Source organism: Lampris incognitus, chromosome 21 (genome assembly GCF_029633865.1).
Source record: "Lampris incognitus isolate fLamInc1 chromosome 21, fLamInc1.hap2, whole genome shotgun sequence".
In the NCBI taxonomy this organism is placed as follows: Eukaryota; Metazoa; Chordata; class Actinopteri; order Lampriformes; family Lampridae; genus Lampris; species Lampris incognitus.
In genome coordinates, this window is record NC_079231.1 from 5,683,941 (window position 1) to 5,706,437 (window position 22,497).

At 45.8% G+C, this 22,497-nt stretch overlaps 1 protein-coding gene across 1 annotated transcript in view; it reads right to left on the bottom strand.

Annotated features, from left to right (window-relative positions):
- The window catches only part of kcnh7 (potassium channel, voltage gated eag related subfamily H, member 7), a 118,524-nt gene that overhangs the window by 45,328 nt on the left and 50,699 nt on the right, over positions 1-22,497 (bottom strand). The window contains 6 exon segments of the mRNA XM_056301561.1: positions 380-579; positions 2,085-2,252; positions 3,347-3,578; positions 16,974-17,374; positions 17,377-17,398; positions 17,587-17,726. Coding sequence (XP_056157536.1) covers positions 380-579; positions 2,085-2,252; positions 3,347-3,578; positions 16,974-17,374; positions 17,377-17,398; positions 17,587-17,726 — 1,163 coding nt within the window.

Genomic DNA, 22,497 nt, shown 5'->3' on the forward strand with positions numbered 1-22,497 from the left:
TATTAGAAACAAACCATACTATGCCTGTGATGTGCAAGATTGTTTACTAGTAATGCGGCGGATGCATTTTGGTGGACAACGTAGCTCAACATAGCTCAGCGAAATGAAACAGCAAAACAATGAAAGATCGATGGATGGGAAAAGGTTGCTTGGGAAAGAGGTGCAAGAGAAAACAGAATAAATTGATGAGTATTTTTTTTCCACCCCTGCAAACACAGGCTTGCCGTAATAACCCCCCCCCCCCCCCGACCCCTGCCCCATCCAAATACACACGTGCGCACACACACACACACACACACACACACACACACACACACACACACACACACACACACACACACAAATATACACAGTGGGTAACACACATGCCGTCGCCTACCATATTCATGTCAATGCCATTGGTGTACGTCCAGGCATGTTGGAAGTACTCCTCCAGCCTCTGCCTGAGCGGGTTGGGGATCTGGTGGAAACGGATGAATTCTTTGACCCGTAGCATCTGGAGGTGATATCGGGCCGTACCTGAATACAGCCGCTGGATGATGGCCGACACGTTTCCAAAGATACTCGCATACATAAGGGCTGTAGAGAGACGTTGAACATTTGAACACGTCGCATGCCTTCACATGTGCTGTGCACTGCTTTGCATGGTGCACGACAAGCACGTAGCGTTAGCATGACAAGGCTGAAGCATTAGCATGACAAGGCTGCAGCATTAGCATGACAAGGCTGCAGCATTAGCATTAATGGTTTTCGAAAACCATGTTCAGTCATACGTAAAGACATAATTTCAGAGATTCGTTATGTTATCAACCAACACATATTTCTATCTCCATGGCCAAACAATACAAAATGCACCAAACTAAATGTGCAATACTATCACAGTTGTCCTTTTTTTGGATTTTCCCCCCTTTTTCTTCCAATTGTACCTGACCAATTACCCCACTTTTCTGAGCCGTCCCGGTCGCTTCTCCACCCCCTCTGCCGATCTGGGGAGGGCTGCAAACTACCACATGCCTCCTCCGATTCATGTGGAGTCGCCAGCTGCTTCTTTTCCCCTGACAGTGAGGACTTTCACCAGGAGGACGTAGCGTATGGGAGGATCACGCTATTCCCCCCAGTTCCCCTCCCCTCTGAACAGGCACCCCGACCAACCAGAGGAGGCGCTAGTGCAGCGACCAGGACACATACACAGATCCAGCTTCCCACCCACAGACATGGCCAATTGTGTCTGTAGGGACACACAACCAAGCCGGAGGCAACGCGGGGACTCAAACCGGTGATACCCGTGTTGGTAGGCAATGGAATAGACCGCCAAGCTACTTGAACGCCCTAAATGTGCAATACTATCACAGTTATCCTTAATATCATATGTAACACCAAGGTAGGATAAAATGTTTGCTGGCTACACTGAACCAATTCACACCACTCGCCGGGCTGTTGTCTTTACACATAATTGAAGGTATGTGGGAAAATTAATCTCTCTTAAGAAAGTACAGAAAGTCAGGGCCATATATGCAATGAAACACTACCAAATGTACCTCATAATGTAGATGCCTCAGAACCAGTGATGGGTAAATGCAGTTTTTCCAACTTTTTTTTAGGGCAGACATAAATTCATAGCATCAAACTAAAGTAAGCTATAGAGAATAGTGTATTTTGACAGGAAAATACATAAATTGATGATTTTCTGACAATATTGCCCATATTAGTAGTCTGTTGCCTAATGATGATAACTGAGGATCGTAGCTGATCCACCTTTTTATTCACCTCAGCATCCCTGCTTGGAAACATGTCTCAATGAAACTACCAAAGCAAGCAGATAACGCAGACGGCATAATGAGTAAAATATAATTTTGACATTGCATTTTGAAATTTATTCACAAATGGAGTGATGAACCATCTCCTTCCAAATCGTGTGTTACTCGCAAAATGCTGACGCACTGGACAAGTTTAGGTGTTACAAGCGTTCCCTTCCCTAAACTCATCTCCATTCCAGAGGCTTTCAGATAAATAAACAAGTTTCCACTGTGCTCAAATGAAAAAATAAAATAAAATAAACATGGCTCGTCTCAGCCGTGACTCACATCCAATGAGCATGACGCAGATGGAGAAGATCTTCTCGGAGTTGGTGTTGGGGGAGACGTTCCCAAAGCCCACGCTGGTCAGACTGCTGAAGGTGAAGTAAAGCGCTGTCACATACTTGTCCTTGATGGAGGGGCCTGAGCTGGGGTCACTGTAGTTGTACTTTTTCCCTAAAATAATGATTACAGCAATGACATTCACAATTTACCAATAGATGTTTTTAACCGCCGTGCATTACTATAACCCTTAAAGCAGAAATCTGGGATTTGTCTGCATATACATATGTGCAGAAATATTTTATCCATCTGGAGTCAGGTTACATTATACTAACTGGCATCTTTACCATGGTTGGAGACATTCTCCATATACCACTGTTGAAAAACATTTTTTTGGATTCCCCACCCCCCGTTTCTCCCCAGATGTACCTGGCCAATTACCCCACTCATCCGAGCTGTCCCGGTGACTGCTCCACCCCCTCTGCCGATCCGGGGAGGGCTGCAGACTACCACATGCCTCCTACGATACATGTGGAGTCACCAGCCGCTTCTTTTCACCTGACAGTGAGGAGTTTCGCCAGGGGGATGTAGTGCATGAGAGGATCGCGCTATTCCCCCCAGTTCCCCCTCCCCTCCAAACAGGCGCCCCGACTGACCAGAGGAGAAGTTAGTGCAGCGACCAGGACACATACCCACATCCGGCTTCCCACCCGCAGACACGGCCAATTGTGTTTGTAGGGACGTCCGACCAAGCCGGAGGTGACACGGGGATTCGAACCGGCGATCCCCGTGTTGGTAGGCAACGGAATAAGGAATAGACCGCCATGCCATTGCACGCCAACACCCACACTGTTGAAATTTTTGACTAGGTAGGATGAACACTGGTGCGGTGGCAAACATGTTCCTACTCAAACAGGAGACAGAATTGAAATGAAATCAATTATACAGTACAACAGTGTTCCCATATAGTCTGATGTACTTTGTAATACAACAGACGGCCTGTTAGCTTTTGTCCGTGGATGTTATTTCTACAAGGATGGCAACTGTTTACTTCTGAGCTGACGGCACACAAAGCAACAAAGGCTGCTACACCTTGTTTGTTGTTCTCACTGTCAGAGCGAGGGACAGATTAGGAAATCGCGGATTTCCGCTTTAATTCCTTGGCATTTTTGATCAATCAACATATCACCACTGAATTTTTTTCAAGTCTGTCTTCAATACGGTAGAATTATTAAAAACATTTATGATCCAATATAATGAAGTATCACCTATGGACACGCCCAGGTTGTCCAACCAGCCAATCTTGTGCTCCAGGTAAGGCTTCTCCACGTTGCCGATGGCGTACCATATGCAGGCCAGCCAATGGGCGATGAGGGCAAAGATACACATGAGGAGCATGAGGACGGCGGCTCCATACTCCGAGTAGCGGTCCAGCTTGCGGGCAACACGCACCAGCCGCAGCAGGCGGGCCGTCTTCAGCAGACCAATCAGAGTGGTGGTCTGTGGTGGAAATCAGACACACAGACACACACACAAAAATACATGCATGCACAAACACAGACACACCACACGCACAAAGAGATATACAAGATCCAGTTTAATGCTATCGCTCGACATTGGGCACAACCTTTTTCAGCTGCTGAGCAAACTGAACAAATTGTCTTCATTCAGCGCCCAGGGTCAGAGTTGGTGTCAAGAGACAGTTCAGTTGAGGATTAGGGATTGGAAAAAAAAAAAAAAAAAAAAACATGTGTCTGGGGAATGCTTCATCCTACTCACAAAGCCATATGTCTCGTACATAAGCTAGAAACGTAGACTGGGATAGCGTCTAATTTGATCCTCCCTGCAGGCGTACACAGATCCCCCAATGTCAAAACAGCCAGACGGCCTAAACGACAGCCTGCCAGATGATAGCGCCGACGCTGCCTGAAACTCCGCACAAAATGAAAGTCACCATGCAACTGGCTTCTGGTGGAACAGACTGGCATGCAAATAAGTGTATGAGAAGGTGGATGTGTGTGTGTGTGTGTGTGTGTGGGGGGGGGGGGGGGCTGGTAAGTAGGTGATTCATCTACTGGCAAATGGTGAAGGACCACTGAATAACACTACATGGCTCTGGCAAAATTGGTTTTGCATGTCAAAAATAACAGTGAGTTGGAGCTTTAGTCAAAGCCTCGCACAGCTCACACCAGGCCCCCAGTGGTAGCGGAGTGTGTGTGTGTGTGTGTGTGTGTGCGTGTGTGTGCACGGGGGGTCCCACAACAGCTAAAGCAGCTCCTCAACATGCAAACACATACACACACACACTATATACACATCAGCCTTCTGTTCGGTTTAATTCAAAGCACTTTTAATCCTCACGTCTCTGTGTTCTAGCCTGACTAAATTAACAAGCGGGCTGCGGAAGGGGAGGTGGAGAAAGAACAGCATACAGCCATGATACAAGTCCCCATCTATTAGTGTGTCGTGCAATCTGTAAACACAATAAGTGAGACTTAGGAAACACTAATAGCTCCTTCCACTCCCCGCCGCGCCTGACAATTATCCTAATATCCTTAGGGGGAATCATTACCCGCCGCCTCCCACGTCCACCCTCGCTTATTTACCCAGTCCCTTGTTTCCTACAGGTGTGAGTAGATAATGGCAGTAATCATTCCAGATATTAAAATCAGTGAGGGTTGATATGTACGCATGTATATACTTTTAGATGATTAATGAGCAGCATCCCTCTTTGTGGTGGTGAAAGTGTGCCATAGCTCCCTCTGATGGGTCCATTAAAGAGCCACTGTCCTCCCAATCTCCCCCCCTAAATCGCTGCAATCACTCACAGCCGAGCTCCCAGCCAGCGCGCCCTTTCAGCGGGAGCCGCTCGGAGACCTGACGGGTGAGTCATGTAGAAACAGACGAGCCCTAAATTATCTCAGAGCATGTTTCGGGAACATGCGTCACTGAAGGTGTAGTATTGCTGACTGGTTGCGTGACGGGCGGAGGAGATGACACAGCACGTATATAGCAGGGCTGTATGATGCAGCCCACACAAGCGCTGTTTGATTAAAATCTGAGCTTACAGTAAGTCGGAGGCGTTCGGGGAGGAGCGATGGGAGCTAAAGCTTCCATTAGCAGCCGGCTGTATGAAACATTTCCTGGGGATATCTCTGCAGCCATCTGTCCTCACGAATCTCCAGGATCGCCTGGGCGCTTCTAAAAATGCCAAGAACCAAACATGGTAATGATCACAAGATCTAATACTGTTGCATGTTTTAGCCCATTTCTTTATTTATTTACCCCCCCCCCCCCCAACACTTTTCTCCCTAATGTACCTGTCCAATTACCCCACTCTTCTGTGCCGTCTCAGTAGCTGCTCTAGCCCCTCTGCTGATCCAGGGACGGCCACAGACTACTTGCCTCCTCTGATACATGTGGAGTCGCCACCCGCTTCTTTTCACCTCACAGTGAGACATTTCACCAGGGGTACGTAGCGTGTGGGAGGATCATGCTATTCCCCCCAGTTCCCCCTCCCCCCCGAACAGGTGCCCCGTCTGACCAGAGGAGGCGCTAGTGCAGCAACCAGGACACATACCCACATCTGGCTTCCCACCCACAGACACGGCCAACTGTGTCTGGAGGGACACCCGACCAAGCCGGAGGTAACACGGGGATTCAAGCCGGTGATCCCCGTGTTGGCAGGCAACGGAACAGACCGCCATGCTACCCAGACACCCCTTCCAGGGACTATTTTCCGGTGGAGACATAGATACACGCTCTTATATGGGTGTCTTCAAATGTGTTGTGACACACCAGACGACCTCTCAAAAGCAATTATTTTTGCATTTTCAGCTGTTTTGTCCTGCAACAAAAACGCAACTAAGGCGAAAGAAAAAAAAAGGTGACTAAATATCGACTGTGATGGATGACCTGTCTCAAGCAAGTTTCAAGACTTTGCAAGTTGATTTTCATACGATAATGGATTAAAGGGAAACCAATTGTTACCCGGAAGGGTAGGAAAAACACATTCAAAAATTAGGAAAATGAGCATGGAAATAAATGACAACACCCCTGCACAACAGCTGTCGACAGAACATGAACACATTGAACAAGTCCAAGGTCCAAATCCCCCTTCTCATTTTTTGGTTTCTTGAGGCAAAACCTTGCAATTGCATTTTTTTTTTGTTTTCCCGGTAAGCCCATTTCATATACTATATATCTATTATTATTATTCATCCATCGCAGCGACGAGGACCATCTAGTCATCCTGTGATGGACGACTGATGACTTGCGTGATGATTAAAGTGAGGAAGAGTTGCGCATCATCAACTCCACTCTCTCGTCCGAGACCACTTACTACCAGTGGCAAGACTAAGCAAGACGACTGGCAATGGAGACGGCGAGTGGCGAGTATTGGGCCAGATGTTCTACTTGCCAAAAGGAATGCGAAGCAGTGTGGTGGCCTCTCGCTTCCTGGTGTAGTGATCGCCGTGGGTCCATCAGGACCTTAGCATATGGCCACTCCTATGTAAATGTGCCTGCAGCAGCACCTTCTCGTGGTACCTCCTGTTTTTACAAAGTCTGCTGCAGGGGCAACTGGGTTCCTGGCAGTATAACCGGGTGGGTCGACTGGACTCGTTAGCCTTGTTAGGCAGTTTATCTAGGAGAAGGAAAACTCTGATTTAAAACCTCCGCTGCCTTGCAGGTATACTCGTCTATGCGAAAGGCTTCAGGAAGAAACCCTGAGGAAAAATCTGCATCCGTCTCCATTGCCATATATACACACACACACACACACACACACACACACACATACACACACACACACTACATGTACAAAAGTATTGGGACACCTGGCCATTACATGTACAGGAGCTTTTATGACATTCCATTCTAAATCTTTGCAGCTATAACAGCTTCCACTCTTCTGGCAAGGCTTTCCACAAGATTTTGGAGTGTGTCTGTGGGAATTTTTGCCCATTCATTCAGAAGAGCATTTGTGAGGTCAGGCACTGATGTTGGACAAGAAGACCTGGCTCGCAATCTCCGTTCTAGTCCATCCCAAAGGTGTTCAACGAGGTTGAGGTCAGGGCTCTGCGCGGGCCAGTCAAGTTCTTCCACACCAAACTCACCCAACCATGTCTTAATGGACCGTGCTTTGTGCACTCAGGCACAGTCATGCTGGAACAGAAAAGGGCCCTCCCCAAACTGTTCCCACAAAGTTGGAAGCATAGAATTGTCCAACATGCCTTGGTATGCTGAAGGATTAAGATTTGTCTTCACTGGAACTAAGGGGCCTAGCCCAGCCCCTGAAAAACAACCCCATACCATTATCCTTCCTCCACCAAACTTAACAGTTGGCACAATGCAGTCAGGCAGGTAACGTTCTCCTGGCATCCGCCAAACCCAGACTCGTCCATCAGACTGCCAGACAGAGAAGAGTGATTCATCACTCCACAGAACACGTTTCCAATGCTCCAGAGTCCAGTGGCAACGTGCTTTACACCACTCCATCCGACGCTTGGCATTGTGCTTGGAGATGTAAGGCTTGCATGCAGCTGCTTGGCCATGGAAACCCATTCCATGAAGCTCCCAGCGCACAGTTTTTGTGCTGATGTTAATGTCAGAAGAAGTTTGGTACTCTGCAGTTATTGAATCAACACAGCGTAGGTGACTTTTATGCACTATGCGCCTCAGCACTCGTTGACCCCGCTGTGTGACTTTACGTCGTCTGCCACTTTGTGACTGAGTTGCTGTTGTTCCTAAAAGCTTCTACTTTTCAGTAATACCACTTACAGTTAACCGTGAAATATCTAGCAGGGAAGAAATTTCACAAACTGACTTATTGCAAAGGTGGTATCCTATGACAGTACCACGCTTGAATTCACTGAGCTCTTCAGAACGACCCATTCTTTCACAAATGTTTGTAAATGCAGACTGCATGACTAGCTGCTGGATTTTATACACCTGTGGCAATGGGCCTGAATGAAACACCTCAATTCAATGATTAATAGGTGTGTTTGTGTCCCAATACTTTTGTACATACAGTGTATGTATATGTGTGTGTGTATATATATATATATATATATATATATTCCTTTTTTGGCCATCAAGGGGCAAGGTTTTTTGCAGTCAGCCGTTCAACCAAACACACAATGTGACAGCAGACTCATTCCAATTCTCAGTCTGACAAGAGGGATGTATCAAGAGTTTAGCCTTTTTTCCCCCGTTGTACAACATGACGTACTATGAACATTCAGCACAGCCACAATCCTACACTCTGTGGGGGCCTTTCACTATCCACTCCTGCAGCCCAACCGTTGTCAATATCTCATAAATGTTAATACTACTGCCACATAATGTGGGTGGACAAGTCGATAAGAGCCTGTCCCCCAGACTCTGACAAAGGGCTTTAACATGAAGTTGAGACACATTTAAGCTCACTTGAATATTGTCCTTTGAGTGAATATTTGTATGAGGCTTTAAGAAAGAAAAAAAGAAAAAAACTAAACCAGAGCCAGTGCTTCTATTCTGGATGGGCTCGGTTACAGCAGGGCAGAGAGAAGTGAGTTTGAGTGGGCTGCCTGTTACAGTGAATCTGCCTCCTCTTTCTTTCCTGTTTAGCACAAGAGTTGCTGCAGAAATTGCAGCACAATTTAGCCAGGATGCATTTCTGTGCGCACTCCACAACAACTACAGGCAAAACCCTGCATAGTTTACACTCACAAGAGAATGACATGGTTTGGATGCAAAGACAAATCTGAATTGAATTAAATGTGCAAAAGCTTTGAATATCCAGTCGCTGTTATTTAAAGTCTCTCCTTCAAGGTTAAGAATCAGTTAGTCACGGTGGCAGTGGTGGTGGCACAGTGGTTAGTGCAGTCGCCGCACAGCAAGAAGGTCCTGGGTTCGAGCCCTGGGGTAGTCCAACCTTGGGGGTCATCCCGGGTCATCCTCTGTGTGGAGTTTGCATGTTCTCCCCGTGTCGGCATGCTCCAGTTTCCTCCTCACAGTCCAAAGACATGTAGGTCAGGTGAATCGGTTATACTAAATTGTTCCTAGGTGTGTATGTGTGTCGGCCCTGTGATGGACTGGCGGCCTGTCCAGGGGGTCTCCCCACCTGCCGCCCAATGACTGCTGGGTTAGGCTCCAGCATCCCCGCGATTCTGAGAGCAGGAAAAGCGGTCTGGATAATGGATGGATGGATGGATGGATAATGACATGGTTTGGATGCAAAGACAAATCTGAACTGAATTAAATGTGTAGAAGCTTTGAATGTCCAGTCGCTGTTATTTCAAGTCTCTCCTCCGAGGTTAAGATTCAGTTAGTTCATATTATAATGAAGAGAACATTTTTTTTAAAACTGCATCATTCACAACCACCATGGGAGGACTTTTGGAATGGTTTTAAAACAAATGAGATTCATCTCTTGGCATTTAGGGGTACTGAACCAGAAAATCAATTCAGCTTGCTGGGGAATTACCCAGGATAATGTGGGTGGAAGAGTCATCCACACAATTGAATGATCGTAAAAGTAACTTAACAGCATCTCAAATGTGAGTCTTGGCCCTGTTGGACTTGTTCATGTGCACTAAAGACTGAACTATCAAGCGATAAATTGAATATGGTTGAATTGTGGTCTTTAATTTGTGAGTGAATTTTTACATAACGCCCTCATGATTTGCAAACACCTCAGCCTGGTTTTGTAGAAGTGGATGTGGAGATAAAAGGCCAACAGCCTCTTATCAGAAAAGGTATGAAAACGATTAGGAGCTCAAATGACACTTCTAGGTAAATTCAGCACGGCAGTATTTCTTTATGCCAACGAGCCGGATGGCATTTGAATCCCAGGATGACACTCTTCCCCCGGGAGGGATTTCAACCTGCCACGTTTTCAGTGACATCAGCAAAAATCTTCTGAAAATTGTTGAATATGGTTTCCAGGCAACAAAGGAGCACGAGATTAGGTTTAAAAATAGACCCTGCCTCTGCACAAGGAGCTAAAATGATGCTCCCCAGAGACAAGAGCTAAAGAGTCGGTGTCACTTCAAGTTCTTTACACAGGGTCTAATAATAATAATGAGACGAGAATCCAAAAATAAACCATTTGGTCTCGTTACTATGTTATCATTAAACCCGTCTGATGCACTTCCAGCACCACAGCAAAAACATCCTGTTCAAAAAACAAACACAAAAAACTGAGGATAAATCTATTTTTATACAACCTTGCCCCCCCCCCCCCACACACAGTTTTTGCCATCGGTTATGATGTCATTTTACTCACTTTGGATACGGGACCACTGCTGAACAAACGGCTTTATAATGGTGTCCTATGGGACTGAACATGTGCATCAGGCATGTTACAATTTGGAACTGGAAATAAAAGGGAAAGGTAAAAGTTATTACCTGAAATGTTCAGTATAATCAAAGGGTGATGTGATGGCATTGCTGAGCTACTTCCTGATTCAACTTGCAGGGATGAGCAGCTTATACTAGCCATAGGTAGTAGTAACGGTCAATTAACAACCCAGTCAATGCAAGTGAGGAGTCATAGGTAGAAATCATGTGTGCTGTCTAACTTAGGCAGGTTTTTCACTGTTGTTGTTGAAAGGACAGGCTTGCATTTAGCTGCCCTGTAAGACGCTGTTGTAACGCCGTCGAGCAGTGTTTCCATATTCAAAGCCAGTGGGGGGAAATAATAATTGATATGCACAATGGGAAACATTATAAAAATACTCCCAGGTTGAATAAAAAAATGCTCCTTTAGAGAAGGGTGGGGGGGGGGGGAGGTGTCTGGGTGGCGTGGCGGTCGATTCCGTTGCCTACCAACACCGGGATCGGCGGTTCAAATCCCTCTGTTACCTCTAGCTTGGTCGGGCATCCCTACAGACACAACTGGCCGTGTCTGCGGGTGGGAAGCCGGATGTGGGTATGTGTCCTGGTCGCTGCACTAGTGCCTCCTCTGGTCAGATGGGGTGCCTGTTCGGGGAGGAGGGGGAACTGGGGGGGGAATAGCGTGATCTTCCCACGTGCTACGTCCCCCTGGTGAAATGTCTCACTGTCAGGTGAAAAGAAGCGGCTGGCGACTCCACATGTATCGGAGGAGGCATGTGGTAGTCTGCAGCCCTCCCCAGATCGGCAGAGGGGATGGAGCAATGACTGAGATGGCTTGGAAGAGCGGGGTAATTGGCCAAGTACAATCTGGGAGGAAAAAAAAAAAAAAAAAAAAAAAAGGGGGGGGGTTGGGTTTGAAAGCCACTTTATTTTGCCATTGTATTCTTGCAACAAACGAATGTGTTCTCTGCATTTAACCCATCCTATTGTATAGGAGCAGGGGGCAGCTGCAGTGCCTGGGGACCAATTCCAGTTCTTCTTTCCATTGCCTTACTCAGGGGCACAGACAGGAGTATTAACCCTAACATGCATGTCTTTTTGATGGTGGGAGGAAACTGCAGCACCCGGAGGAAACCCAAGCAGACACAGGGAGAACATGCAGACTCCACACAGAAAGGACCTGGGACAGCCTGGGGTTCAAACCCAGGACCTTCTTGCTGCAAGGCAACAGTGCTAACTATTGGGCTGCTGGGTCGCCCCATTCTTTAACCATTCATCTATGTCCGGACACAAAAACACACATTGTGTTCTCACACAACTCATCGGGTCCTATCATGAGGACACATATTGAGCCGGGGTGTCGCTCAACTGTCTGCTCCTCTTTCTACACCTGCCACTCACCACCGCCTCCGGCCCCCCGGTAGCCTCAATGGACCACACACACCTGATGGTAAATAATGACTGCAAGAGCAGCCAGACCGACATGGGGCCTCGCCCTCTGCGCTCACACTCGACTGTCATTTTTTCTGCAGAAGCTGTTTTTCTTGGGGCAGTGTTACATCATACGGCCCGGCATCTGTCGTTTTCACACGTTCTGCCGGAGAGCTGGCACCTCTTTTTTTTTTCTCACCCCACTCCTTTGAGTTTAGCTAACAGATTAAAAAAACATCAATAATAAAGTGCATACACCGGTTATGAATCAAATGATCTGCTGTTAAACTCACTAATAATACTCTAAATTCACTCAGTCATGACATCCAGTTGCTTTTAATTAGAAGTTTGGCTCGGGGTTTTTTCATTGAAACAATGAATCAATGAGCCAGCCATTCAATCATCCATTCAGTGTGGTGACTTAGCAGTTTAGCGCTGTTGCCTCACAGCAAAAGGGTCCTTGGTTTCACTCCAGCTCTCCTGTGTGGTTTTCATATCCTCCGTGTGTGTGTGTGTGTGTGTGTGTGTTGGGGGGGGGCGGCATGTGATTGACTGGCAACCTGTCCAGGGTGTCTCCCTTCCATCAAGGCGTAGACAGTAAGTTTTATGGACTTGGTTAGTTATTAGCAGTTATGGCTGGTGGTGATATTGGGTGGGTGGGCTAACAAATGCATTGTACCCATCGATAGTTCACGCTGCAGCAACAGCAGCATCACATCGGAGATACCAAGTTACAGCAACGACACAAAACCTTGTTACAGCAAGTGCTCTACAACAACACTATATAGAGAAGTACCCACAAGAATGGCCTGATGCCAAAAACACTCTCTCTCTCTCTCTCTCTCTCTCTCTCTCTCTCTCTCTCTCTCTCTCTCTCTCTCTCTCTCTCACACACACACACACACACACACACACATTTCCTAGTTTTGTCAGATAAATGTTTCAACTGTTGGGTCCAAGTCGTGTCTCCTCCAAAAAGCTAGCATGGGAAACTGAAAAGTGAAACGTTAGCTACACTTGCTGTTAGCCAGTCCTTTCGTTGAAACCAAGTAACACAAACTTACGATTTTGTCGTTTGTCCTTTCGTGTTATTTGAACAACATTTGGACGATGTGTCCCCGGTCTCTTCGCTTCCATTTTTTTCCTCCAAAGACATCGAAGAAAATGGACGATAAAGTAAATAATCCACCTCGTTCATGCTAACACCTGTGCTCACACAAGTAGCGCCTCACTGTACGTACCGTTATTCTGTACGTCCGCTGCCATTGGTCAAACGTCAGCGGCCTGACTGAATGAATTTAGCCCAGGACGGGTGTCCTTGCCTGACTAAGTGTTTGTTTCCTTATTATGTGGAATTGGCACATGAGAAGGACCACGTGTCGGCCCTGTGATGACCTGGCAGCCTGACCAGGGTGTCTCCCCGCCTGCAGCCCAATGGCTGCTGGGATAGGCTTCAGTATCCCCGTGACCCTGAGAGCAGGATAAGTGGTTTGGCTAATGGATGGATGATCAGCAAATCAAGGGGGCATGTCACGACGCCTGTCACTCACTTACTACAAAGATGACTGGAAGCTAATGCTACGGTGTTTGGGCTGTAAAAATAAGCCCGTTTAGATATATCCTGTGTTTTTCTTGTGACTATTTGGTGCTTTTGCTGCTCTAGGTTCCACCAACATTTAAAACAATCAGTTGTAAGGTTTTTTAACAATAACTGTTTCATCTTTATTGTAAAAGATAGGGGGGGGGGCCTTAGGCCTGTTAGCCCAGTTATTATACCGGCCGTCCCTGGTTATTATTATCTTTCACTATAACATACTTTGAGATAGGTAGTGCCACAGTTTAGACAATCATATAGAAGTACTTGAAAGTAATTTCTTAGGCATCCAGGTTTTTGATAAGCACCTAAACAGACACGATCAGAGGTATCCTCTGAGTTATTAGCGGCAACTATTTGATCCACTGCTGGTAGCAGTTCTACTGTACTTGTTCTATTCATTCAATTATTTATTTTATTTTTTGGTAGAGATTCTTTTTCCTTTATCACTCACTTCTCCTGGCACTCACTAACCCCCCTCCCCCCATTAGATAGTTTTCCTCAGATATACAAGAACAAATTGTTTTTTGTTGGGGTTTTTTTTTTTGTGCAGCCAGAGCAATTTGGGAAGCTGAGACCTTTTAACTGATTTGGACTGCCCGAGGCCGTCCCGTCTGGGCTCTGATGAAGAGGGAGTGAAGCAAAGCAGATGTGACAACCCAGTGTCAGATCGGGTTAGTGGTCTGAACACTTCAGGAAACGACAGAAGAGTGCTGCAGCCAGGGCTTGGCATGTCATGAGGCAGCAGTAAGCGAGCAGACACTGGCTCTGTGAGCCCGCCGCTGTGGTCTCTACTGAGGAACGTCCATTTGACGTCGAGTCGGATGAATGAGACTATTAAATGACACAATACAGGTATACAACTGATACCTACTGGACCCAAATGTGATGCAGGTTTTGATGCATACATGCGCGAATGCAGGCGAATGACCGTCGTCTGTCAAGGCGAAATTCGTATCTTGTCGTGCTGAATGTGGGCAGTGCAGGATGTGACGCACACGGAAATCAGTTTGCTGGTTTGTAGAGCGTTTGAGTGGTTGTTGGTTTTGCCACAGGAAAATATACACTGAAGTCCAGAGAAAGATAAATAAAAATTTTCCCTTAATTGTCTCACTTTTACATGTTATCATAGTTTTATGGACAAATACGGAGGAAGAACATTGGTATACAAGTTATGTTTGTATATAGCAAAATATGAGTTGATGTTTTTAATAAATTTTTCATTTATTTGCATTCAATGCCTCTCTCCCGACTCACTGCCAGCCAGGCAGCATCTCTCTTGTGGGGCAGTTTGTAGTTTTAACGGGAAATGTCGTACAATACCGGCTGGTTAGACACAGCAACAATCAGACTACCTATTAAGCAGGTCCTCTTATACTGGAAACTGGTTTATAAGCACAATTTCACCCCATACAGCTCTCTGAGCTGGAATAACAGCTGTATCTTGTTTAAAAGAAAATCTTTATGTTATTATGATTGGGTGGAGAGAGGTATTTGGTCTATTTTACATGTGATGGATCCAAGAGGAAATCTTCTAGAATTCAATAAATTCATTGATCAATTCAATGTGAAGTGTACAAAAAGCAATACTCAGGGGTTATCAAGGCAATCCCACAAGTAATGGTGAATATGATAAGAGGCATGTTGCCCTATGACGCGTTAGCACCACAGATACCTTCACTTTATATAGACAATCTTGATTTTAAGGAGAAAAAAAATGCACAAACAAAATTGTATGGGGTGCCCTTACCTCCTAACTCTTCCCTTTAACATTAAAAAGAAAAAATCTATTAAAAGATTATCCTAAAGAGATTATATTCAGAATGAGAACCAGATACCTCGCTCTTCCTATTTCACCAAACGCGAAAGAAACTCATTTTAAAATGATAAATGATATTTATCCTTGTAATTAGTTTCTGAGACAAAGCTTTAACATTGATAAAAAAAAAACAACTGTATGTTTTGTGATTCTGATATCGACACTAGAACATTTGTTATTTACTTGTGATTATACTAGAGCCTTTTGGGAATTATTTCAAATTGGATGTCTGAATAGGACTTTCATTTGCCCAATTTAGAATTTCAGGATATTAAAAATTGGAGTTATAATGGAGGATAAAAATACGGAAATGTTGTACAATAGCCTGATTATTATGGCTTAACAATTTATCCATAGCTCTAGATGTATTAATGCCAGGCCACTATTCTTAGTCTTCATGAATGAGATAATACATTTTAAGAAAGCACTGAAATGTATAAAAACCAAACAAGCCTTGATTATTTACAAAAATATACATATATTGATTTCTGATTAGACCTCTGTCCCTTTATTTTATTATTATTATTATTATCTGTGTTGAGTTTGCATACTCTCCCCGTGTCTGCGTGGGTTTCCTCCAGGTGCTCCGGTTTCCTCCACAGTCCAAGACATGCAGGTCAGCTGAATTGACCATACTAAATTGTCCCTAGGTGTGATTGTGTGTGTGTGCCGGGCCCTGTGATGGCCTGGCAGCCTGTCCAGGGTGTCTCCCTGCCTGCTGCCCAACGACTACTGTGATAGCTCCAGCATCCCTGCCACCCTGACAGCAGGACGGGCGGTTTGGATAATGGATGGATGGATTATTTTCCTCTTACTTTTATTATTTTGTGAAATACTAAAAAAAAATTCTAATAGCTCCAAAAAAAAAAAAAATCTTCTATCTTGGCCTACTAAGAAAACTACAGCAATTACAGCCAAGTGGTGTCAACCACACACACTTCTTTGCTATTGGTTGAGGCTGTGGATTTGCCAGTCAAAGTTTAACAAAGTTGAACTCTACGTGAAACAAAGATGCAAATTTCCTTCGCCACCGGAAGCGAACGTTTTATTCACCCCTTCGCTTGGATAGAATGGAAGTGAATGGGAGGCGAATATTTGCCAATGTTAATTGCGCGCATGTGTGACAGTAACCTTCCCACAGCAAAAATATAATGCCCGAGCTGTTGATTTAAATATCGCGCACTGTTTTCCACCATCCTCTGTGATCTGAAACGAATGTCACAGGCAACAGAAACATCGCTTTGGGGCACTGACCTATGACCACGACTTCACGTTCACCCACTCCGTCAACAATAAGATGATGAAGGTGAAGTTAAGCTAGCTAACGCATTAACTGATAAACCTTGAGCATAAATACTTTAAAGCTGCTAGTTTTGTTTTTTACTTTGCACAGCTGTTGTGGACAACAGTGGCAGTGTTTTGCGGGAGAACAAAAAAAGGTGTTTGCAAGATTTACAGTGAATTAGTAATGTATTTCTAATTGTGGACATGTATCCCGTCTATGTGCCGTAAGTAATTTTTGTCAGATTTTGGGTGAATCCGAACCTGAGACATACATTTGGCAGAATTATATAACATATCTAATCTGATGGTCTCATTTGCTTATGTCGGTTGTATTAGAAACATCAAATTAAACTGAGACTGTTAAATCTGGTTGGTCGACCATTGACTGACAAACTGCAAAACAGTCACTCTGTTCAACTCCCCCGCACCCCAAACCCCTCCTCCTCACCTCATCGGACCCTGAGCCGAAGATGAGCAGGTCAAAGGGAATGGCAGCCACCATGTCGATGAGGAACCAGCCTTTGAAGTAGTGGATGGCGATCTTGGCTGGGTGGCTGACCACCTCTTCGTTGACATTGACGTAGGTGGTGCGGAAGTTGATGAGGATGTCCACGATGAACATGATGTCGACGATCAAGTCCACCACGTTGAGCGGTGAGCAGGAGTAGCCGCACTCACGCCGCTTCTGCTCCTCGAGGTCGTTGAGGAGGAAGGCGGCGGAGTATGGCGTGAAGATGGCCGTGTAGATGACCAGCAGCAGGATGAGCCAGTCCCAGACAGCTTTGAAGGGACTGTAGTGGAGTATGGTCCACTTGTCCATACGCGGGGTCTGGAGCTTATATTCTGGAGCACATCTGCCCCCAGAGAGAGGACCTGTTGGTGGGTGGCAAGACAGAGAAAACAAAAAGTTAAACTTGTTTCGATGAGGTGATGGCGAGGAAAAGTAGGACTTGTTATCTTTTCTCACCTGCACAAGCTCAATTTGTCATTGACTTTGCCCTTAACCGTCCAAAACAATTACGAGTTTGAGAAAAGTGTTGAAACTCAAGGGTGTATGCTACCGGGTACTGTTTGGAGATTAAAGTACTTCCTTGAAAGTGCACTTGGTGGTGTTGTTGAAAAGGTGAGAAAGCGCTGAACTGTTTTGTGTGTCTGAAGGAGGAGCACTGTCCTCCGCTGGCTTGAACACAATCAGTAGATCCTATTTAGATGCGGAGGTCGTGTTTACACAGCTAGGGAACCTTCATAATACCCCATGGAATTACTTTTAGGTCCAGAAAATAGGAGTGAAGTCAATCAGATGTAAATATGATATGTATAATAAGCAGACATGCTCATTTGCATTTTAATGCCTTCATGTTTTATTGGACATTAGTATGTCATAATGGGCTGGGGCTGTTAATCGTCAATGATTAACCTTCCTGAGGGGACCGCATTATTGCCCTTCTGTCTGTGTATATATATATAGAGAGAGAGAGAGAGAGAGAGAGAGAGAGAGAGAGAGAGAGAGAGAGAGAGAGAGAGAGAGAGAGAGAGGAGAGAGAGAGAGAGAGAGAGAGAGAGAGAGAGAGAGAGAGAGAGAGAGAGAGAGAGAGAGAGAGAGAGAGAGAGAGAGAGAGAGAGAGAGAGAGAGAGAGAGAGAGAGAGAGAGAGAGAGAGAGAATTTTAGTGATGGTTGGTGAGAACATTTTGTTTGGTCCTGTAGTACACCCACATTTGGAACAAAACAACAAAAACCATAAAACAAGAAAAAACAGGAGTGCAGAAATAACAGCACTGGAACAAAAGCTATCACCACACGGTATTCTACATCCAGTGACATCCATTCCTGGAGTTTTGGTTATCACTATCACCATCCCCGTTATTCTAGCTGCCGCGTATCCCGAATAACATTTAACATCAACATTACAGCAGAGTCATGCACCATTTCGGATAAGAGTCTCAATGACACAGAGGTAATTATAGGCTCGGGCGTCGGAAGCATCCATTCATCTGAGTGTCTCACACTTCAATACCCGGGAAGTTTCAGGCCATGGCTCTCTCACTGCTGATTATTGTAACTCGAAGGAGAGAGGGATGTAGAGTCGGACAGGTAAAGTGCACAAGTCCCAATGCAGAGAGGCAATTACTATCTGGTCCTGTTTCAGCAAGCGAGAGAGTGAAACAGAGGAGAAGAGGCTCAAATGAAGGCTCTATTTTGGCATCCGTCACGAATCACACCCCACCCCCCCATCTCTGCCACAGTCGCGGTCACCTTGGTAACCCTTGTGATGGAGAGGATGGATTGGAGGGTTGAAAGGATGAGGCATGGGCAGGGTGGGCCACCGGGTGGTAAAGAGGAAGAAGAGAGGCAGGAGGAAAGGGCACAGGTGTTAATAATTGAATCGGTTATTAGAAACTCCTGCTCTCTATGTATCGGCGGGTCAAATGATGTGACTCGCCGGTATGGGCTAACCTTTCAACTCAATGAGAAACCTTAAGGACAGACAGATACAAAGATAGCGAGATAATGGGTTCCATTATTTATCCAGATGGCTACTTCATTTCAAAGGCCGGCATTTCAATCCAGATCGTCGCCGCCTCCTCGTGGTTCAACTGCTGATGACTTACACATAATTCAGATAGCCGGCTCGAATCCCCGTGTTACCTCTGGCTTGGTCTGGCGACTCCACATGTATTGGAGGAGGCGTGTGCTAGTCTGCAGCCCTCCCCAGATTGGCGGAGAGTGTGAAGCAGCGACCAGGACAGCTCAGAAGAGCGGGGTAATTAGCCGGACACAATTGGGTAGAAAAAGTGTGTGTGTTGGGGGGGGCAAATAACACCGATTTCTAAAAATTCCTGGTTGAGGTGGGCATGGTAGACCACACACACCCACACACATTCACTCCAGCATGCATTCACACAACTCACACTTCCAAATCATAAGAGAAAAAAAACAAATAAAAACACATTCATGCAAGCAAAATCTCACAAACACACACAACACACAAACATGCTTTGACACACATGCGCGCACACACACATGCACACAAACACACAGACAAATAACGTAGTGGCGATAAATGCTACAGAGTTTCAGAATGGCAGCAAATCCATCTCACTGCATTATATCATACATCCACTAACACACAGTCTCAGCGCAACAGCCCACAAACAAGCCCATCACTGATGATGATGATGATGATAAAAATAAGATGGCACTCTACATTGGCCCAACAGCTCTCGGTATACATGGATAGATTACCCCAAGGCCCGCAAGGGAGCCTGGGAGGAGTCAGTGGATTGGCAGGATGACAGCTCTTCCCTAATGTGTCGTAGCCAATCTGTTTCTAAATAAAAAATACCACCTTAATTATTCAGCACACTTACTGTAGCTCTCTCCACTTGGCACAATTGAACTCTCCCCTGCGAGATAATGGAAGGTTCCTTCCATCGCTGGCTTGGTTTCAAACTCCATGCAAATGAGCGTTAGCTTTCTCCCTTCTCTGATTCTTGTTGGTCTGTGCCGTCACGCCTGGAGTATAATTTATGAGAGTGGAGTGTTGTTTCATGTTTCTCTTGGCTAATCACGTGGCCCTCTGCACAACATGTGACGCCATGGTTTACAGTGACGCTCACAGATGCCATAGGATGCACACATTATCGGCCCGTTTCTGCATTCATAAATGAAGCGCCTTGATAAAGGTCTATTTGTCAACCCCTTAACCCCAGAGGCAAAGGGTATCTCAGTCAGGCTACAAACAACCCAAGGGTGTTTGAAATTAGACGCTACATGGCCCCGGGTTTTGATCCCAGCCCTTGTGCAGACTATGCTTGTTCTCCCTCCGTTTGTGTGGGGAGTCCTCAGTGGACTCCGGTTTCCTCTCACAGTCCCAACACATGCATGTCACGTGAAATGAAGACTTGTGTGTCAGCCCTTTGGATGCGACGCACCTCATAAGCCCGGCTTCTAATTCGCTCACTCACAAACTGACATTACATCTGATTTTTAGCTGTATCTGTGTGGTACGAACCCGCACAAAAACATTTGAGAGTGCATCTAAATATATATTCTGCTCTAAAATAGTCATCATTATAGTCCTCATTGGTAGAAAAATTGGTGAGATATGTTTTTTTCCTCTGGACCCCCCAACTCAACTATTCTGTTTCCCCCTCTTGTCTTCCATCACTTTGTATTGCTCATGCAGCCTTATTTGAGAGACCGCCCCCTTTCCCCCCCTATTGTACTTGGCCAATTACCCCACTCTTCCGAGCCGTCCCGGTGACTGCTCAACCCCCTCTGCTGATCCGGGGAGGGGCTGCAGACTACCACGTCTCCTCTGATACATGCTGCTTCTTTTCACCTGACAGTGTATCCAAAGGAATTGAATCGAGTGCAACTGGACTTGGTATATATCCGTGAAGACGTTTCGCCTCTCATCCAAGAGGCTTCATCAGTTCGTGCCTTTCTGACTAGACCAAGCTAGTCTGACTGGCTGGTGATGAAACTCAGATATTTATCCTCTTTGGAGTCGTTATCAGAGCTAATGATGTCCATGGCTCTTTGTGTTCCGATGTTTAGCAACGCCCGTCATTATCAGAGGTATTGATATGCGTGGCTCTTTTGTATTCCTATGTTTAGCAATGCCCATCATTATCAGGGGTATTGATATGCGTGGCTCTTTGTGATCCGATGTTAAGCAGCGACGGTCGTTGGGGGTGTTAGTTTCGACTTCATTAGTTCTCCCATTCAGTGGTCATGAGTCGTTGGAGCCGTTAGTGACCGACTGTTGTTCTTGGAGGCAGTCGGTAACGACTCCAAAGAGGATAAATATCTGAGTTTCATCACCAGCCAGTCAGACTAGCTTGGTCTAGTCAGAAAGGCACGAACTGATGAAGCCTCTTGGATGAGAGGTGAAACGTCTTCACGGATATATACCAAGTCCAGTTGCACTCGATTCAATTCCTTTGGATAACCATGACCTGGATGAATGAGAACATTCACATACATGTCACCTGACAGTGAGGAGTTTCACCAGAGGGACGTAGCGCGTGGGAGAATCACGCTATTCCCCCAGTTCCCTTCCTCCCTGAACAGGTGCCCTGACCGACCGGAGGTGCTAGTGTAGTGACCAGGACACATACCCACATCTGGCTTCCCACCCACAGACATGGCCAATTGTGTCTGTAGGGATGCCTGACCAAGCCAGAGGCAACACGGGGATTCAAACGGCAATGCCAGTGTTGGTAGGCAACAGAATAGACCACCATGCCACCCGGATGCCCAAATAAAACTTTTTATGTTTGTCTCTGATGTGTCAGTTTGCTGCTCTAGGTTGTCAGTTATCTAATAGTGGGACTCAGACGAGCTAACTTTAGCTCTGTTGAACCGGTGCAAAAGCATCTATTTTATAATGTCAGCGTTGAGCGTCCAATCAGGATGTGATGTAAATAATATGTAACGTTAGCCCCTCAAAGGACAATGTGCAGTCAATGCCAGACTTAATTCAATTACAAATTTAAGATAACGATCCCGTATCGTTCTGTTCACAACAAAGTCACACAACAGTTGTGCTTCGGATCTGACATCATGTGTCCTTGTTCAAGTATGTCAACCCAACCCACCAGCCGTTGCAGACTCCCTGCAACCCCTTAATTGGATTACACAGGTACACAGAGTGAATGGATGGATGGACACTCTACATGTGCGTAAATGTATAAGGGCATTCCAAACACATTCATGTGTACACAAACAACATGCACCAAGCACCAAGATGTGATAAACAGTATGTGATCTGTGAGCCTTCATCCTTTCTCCTTAGCTGACCAGCTTCCTGGGTCAACCCCTCCATCTGTCTGCTGTATCAGTGTGGCGGCCAAGGCCAGGGGACAACGTGTCTGTTCTCATGCCTTGATCATGGCTTCAAACAGATTCGGGGGTGGGTTATTCTCCAGACATCTGCTGTTACATTGTGTTCCTTACAGTCAGGTGG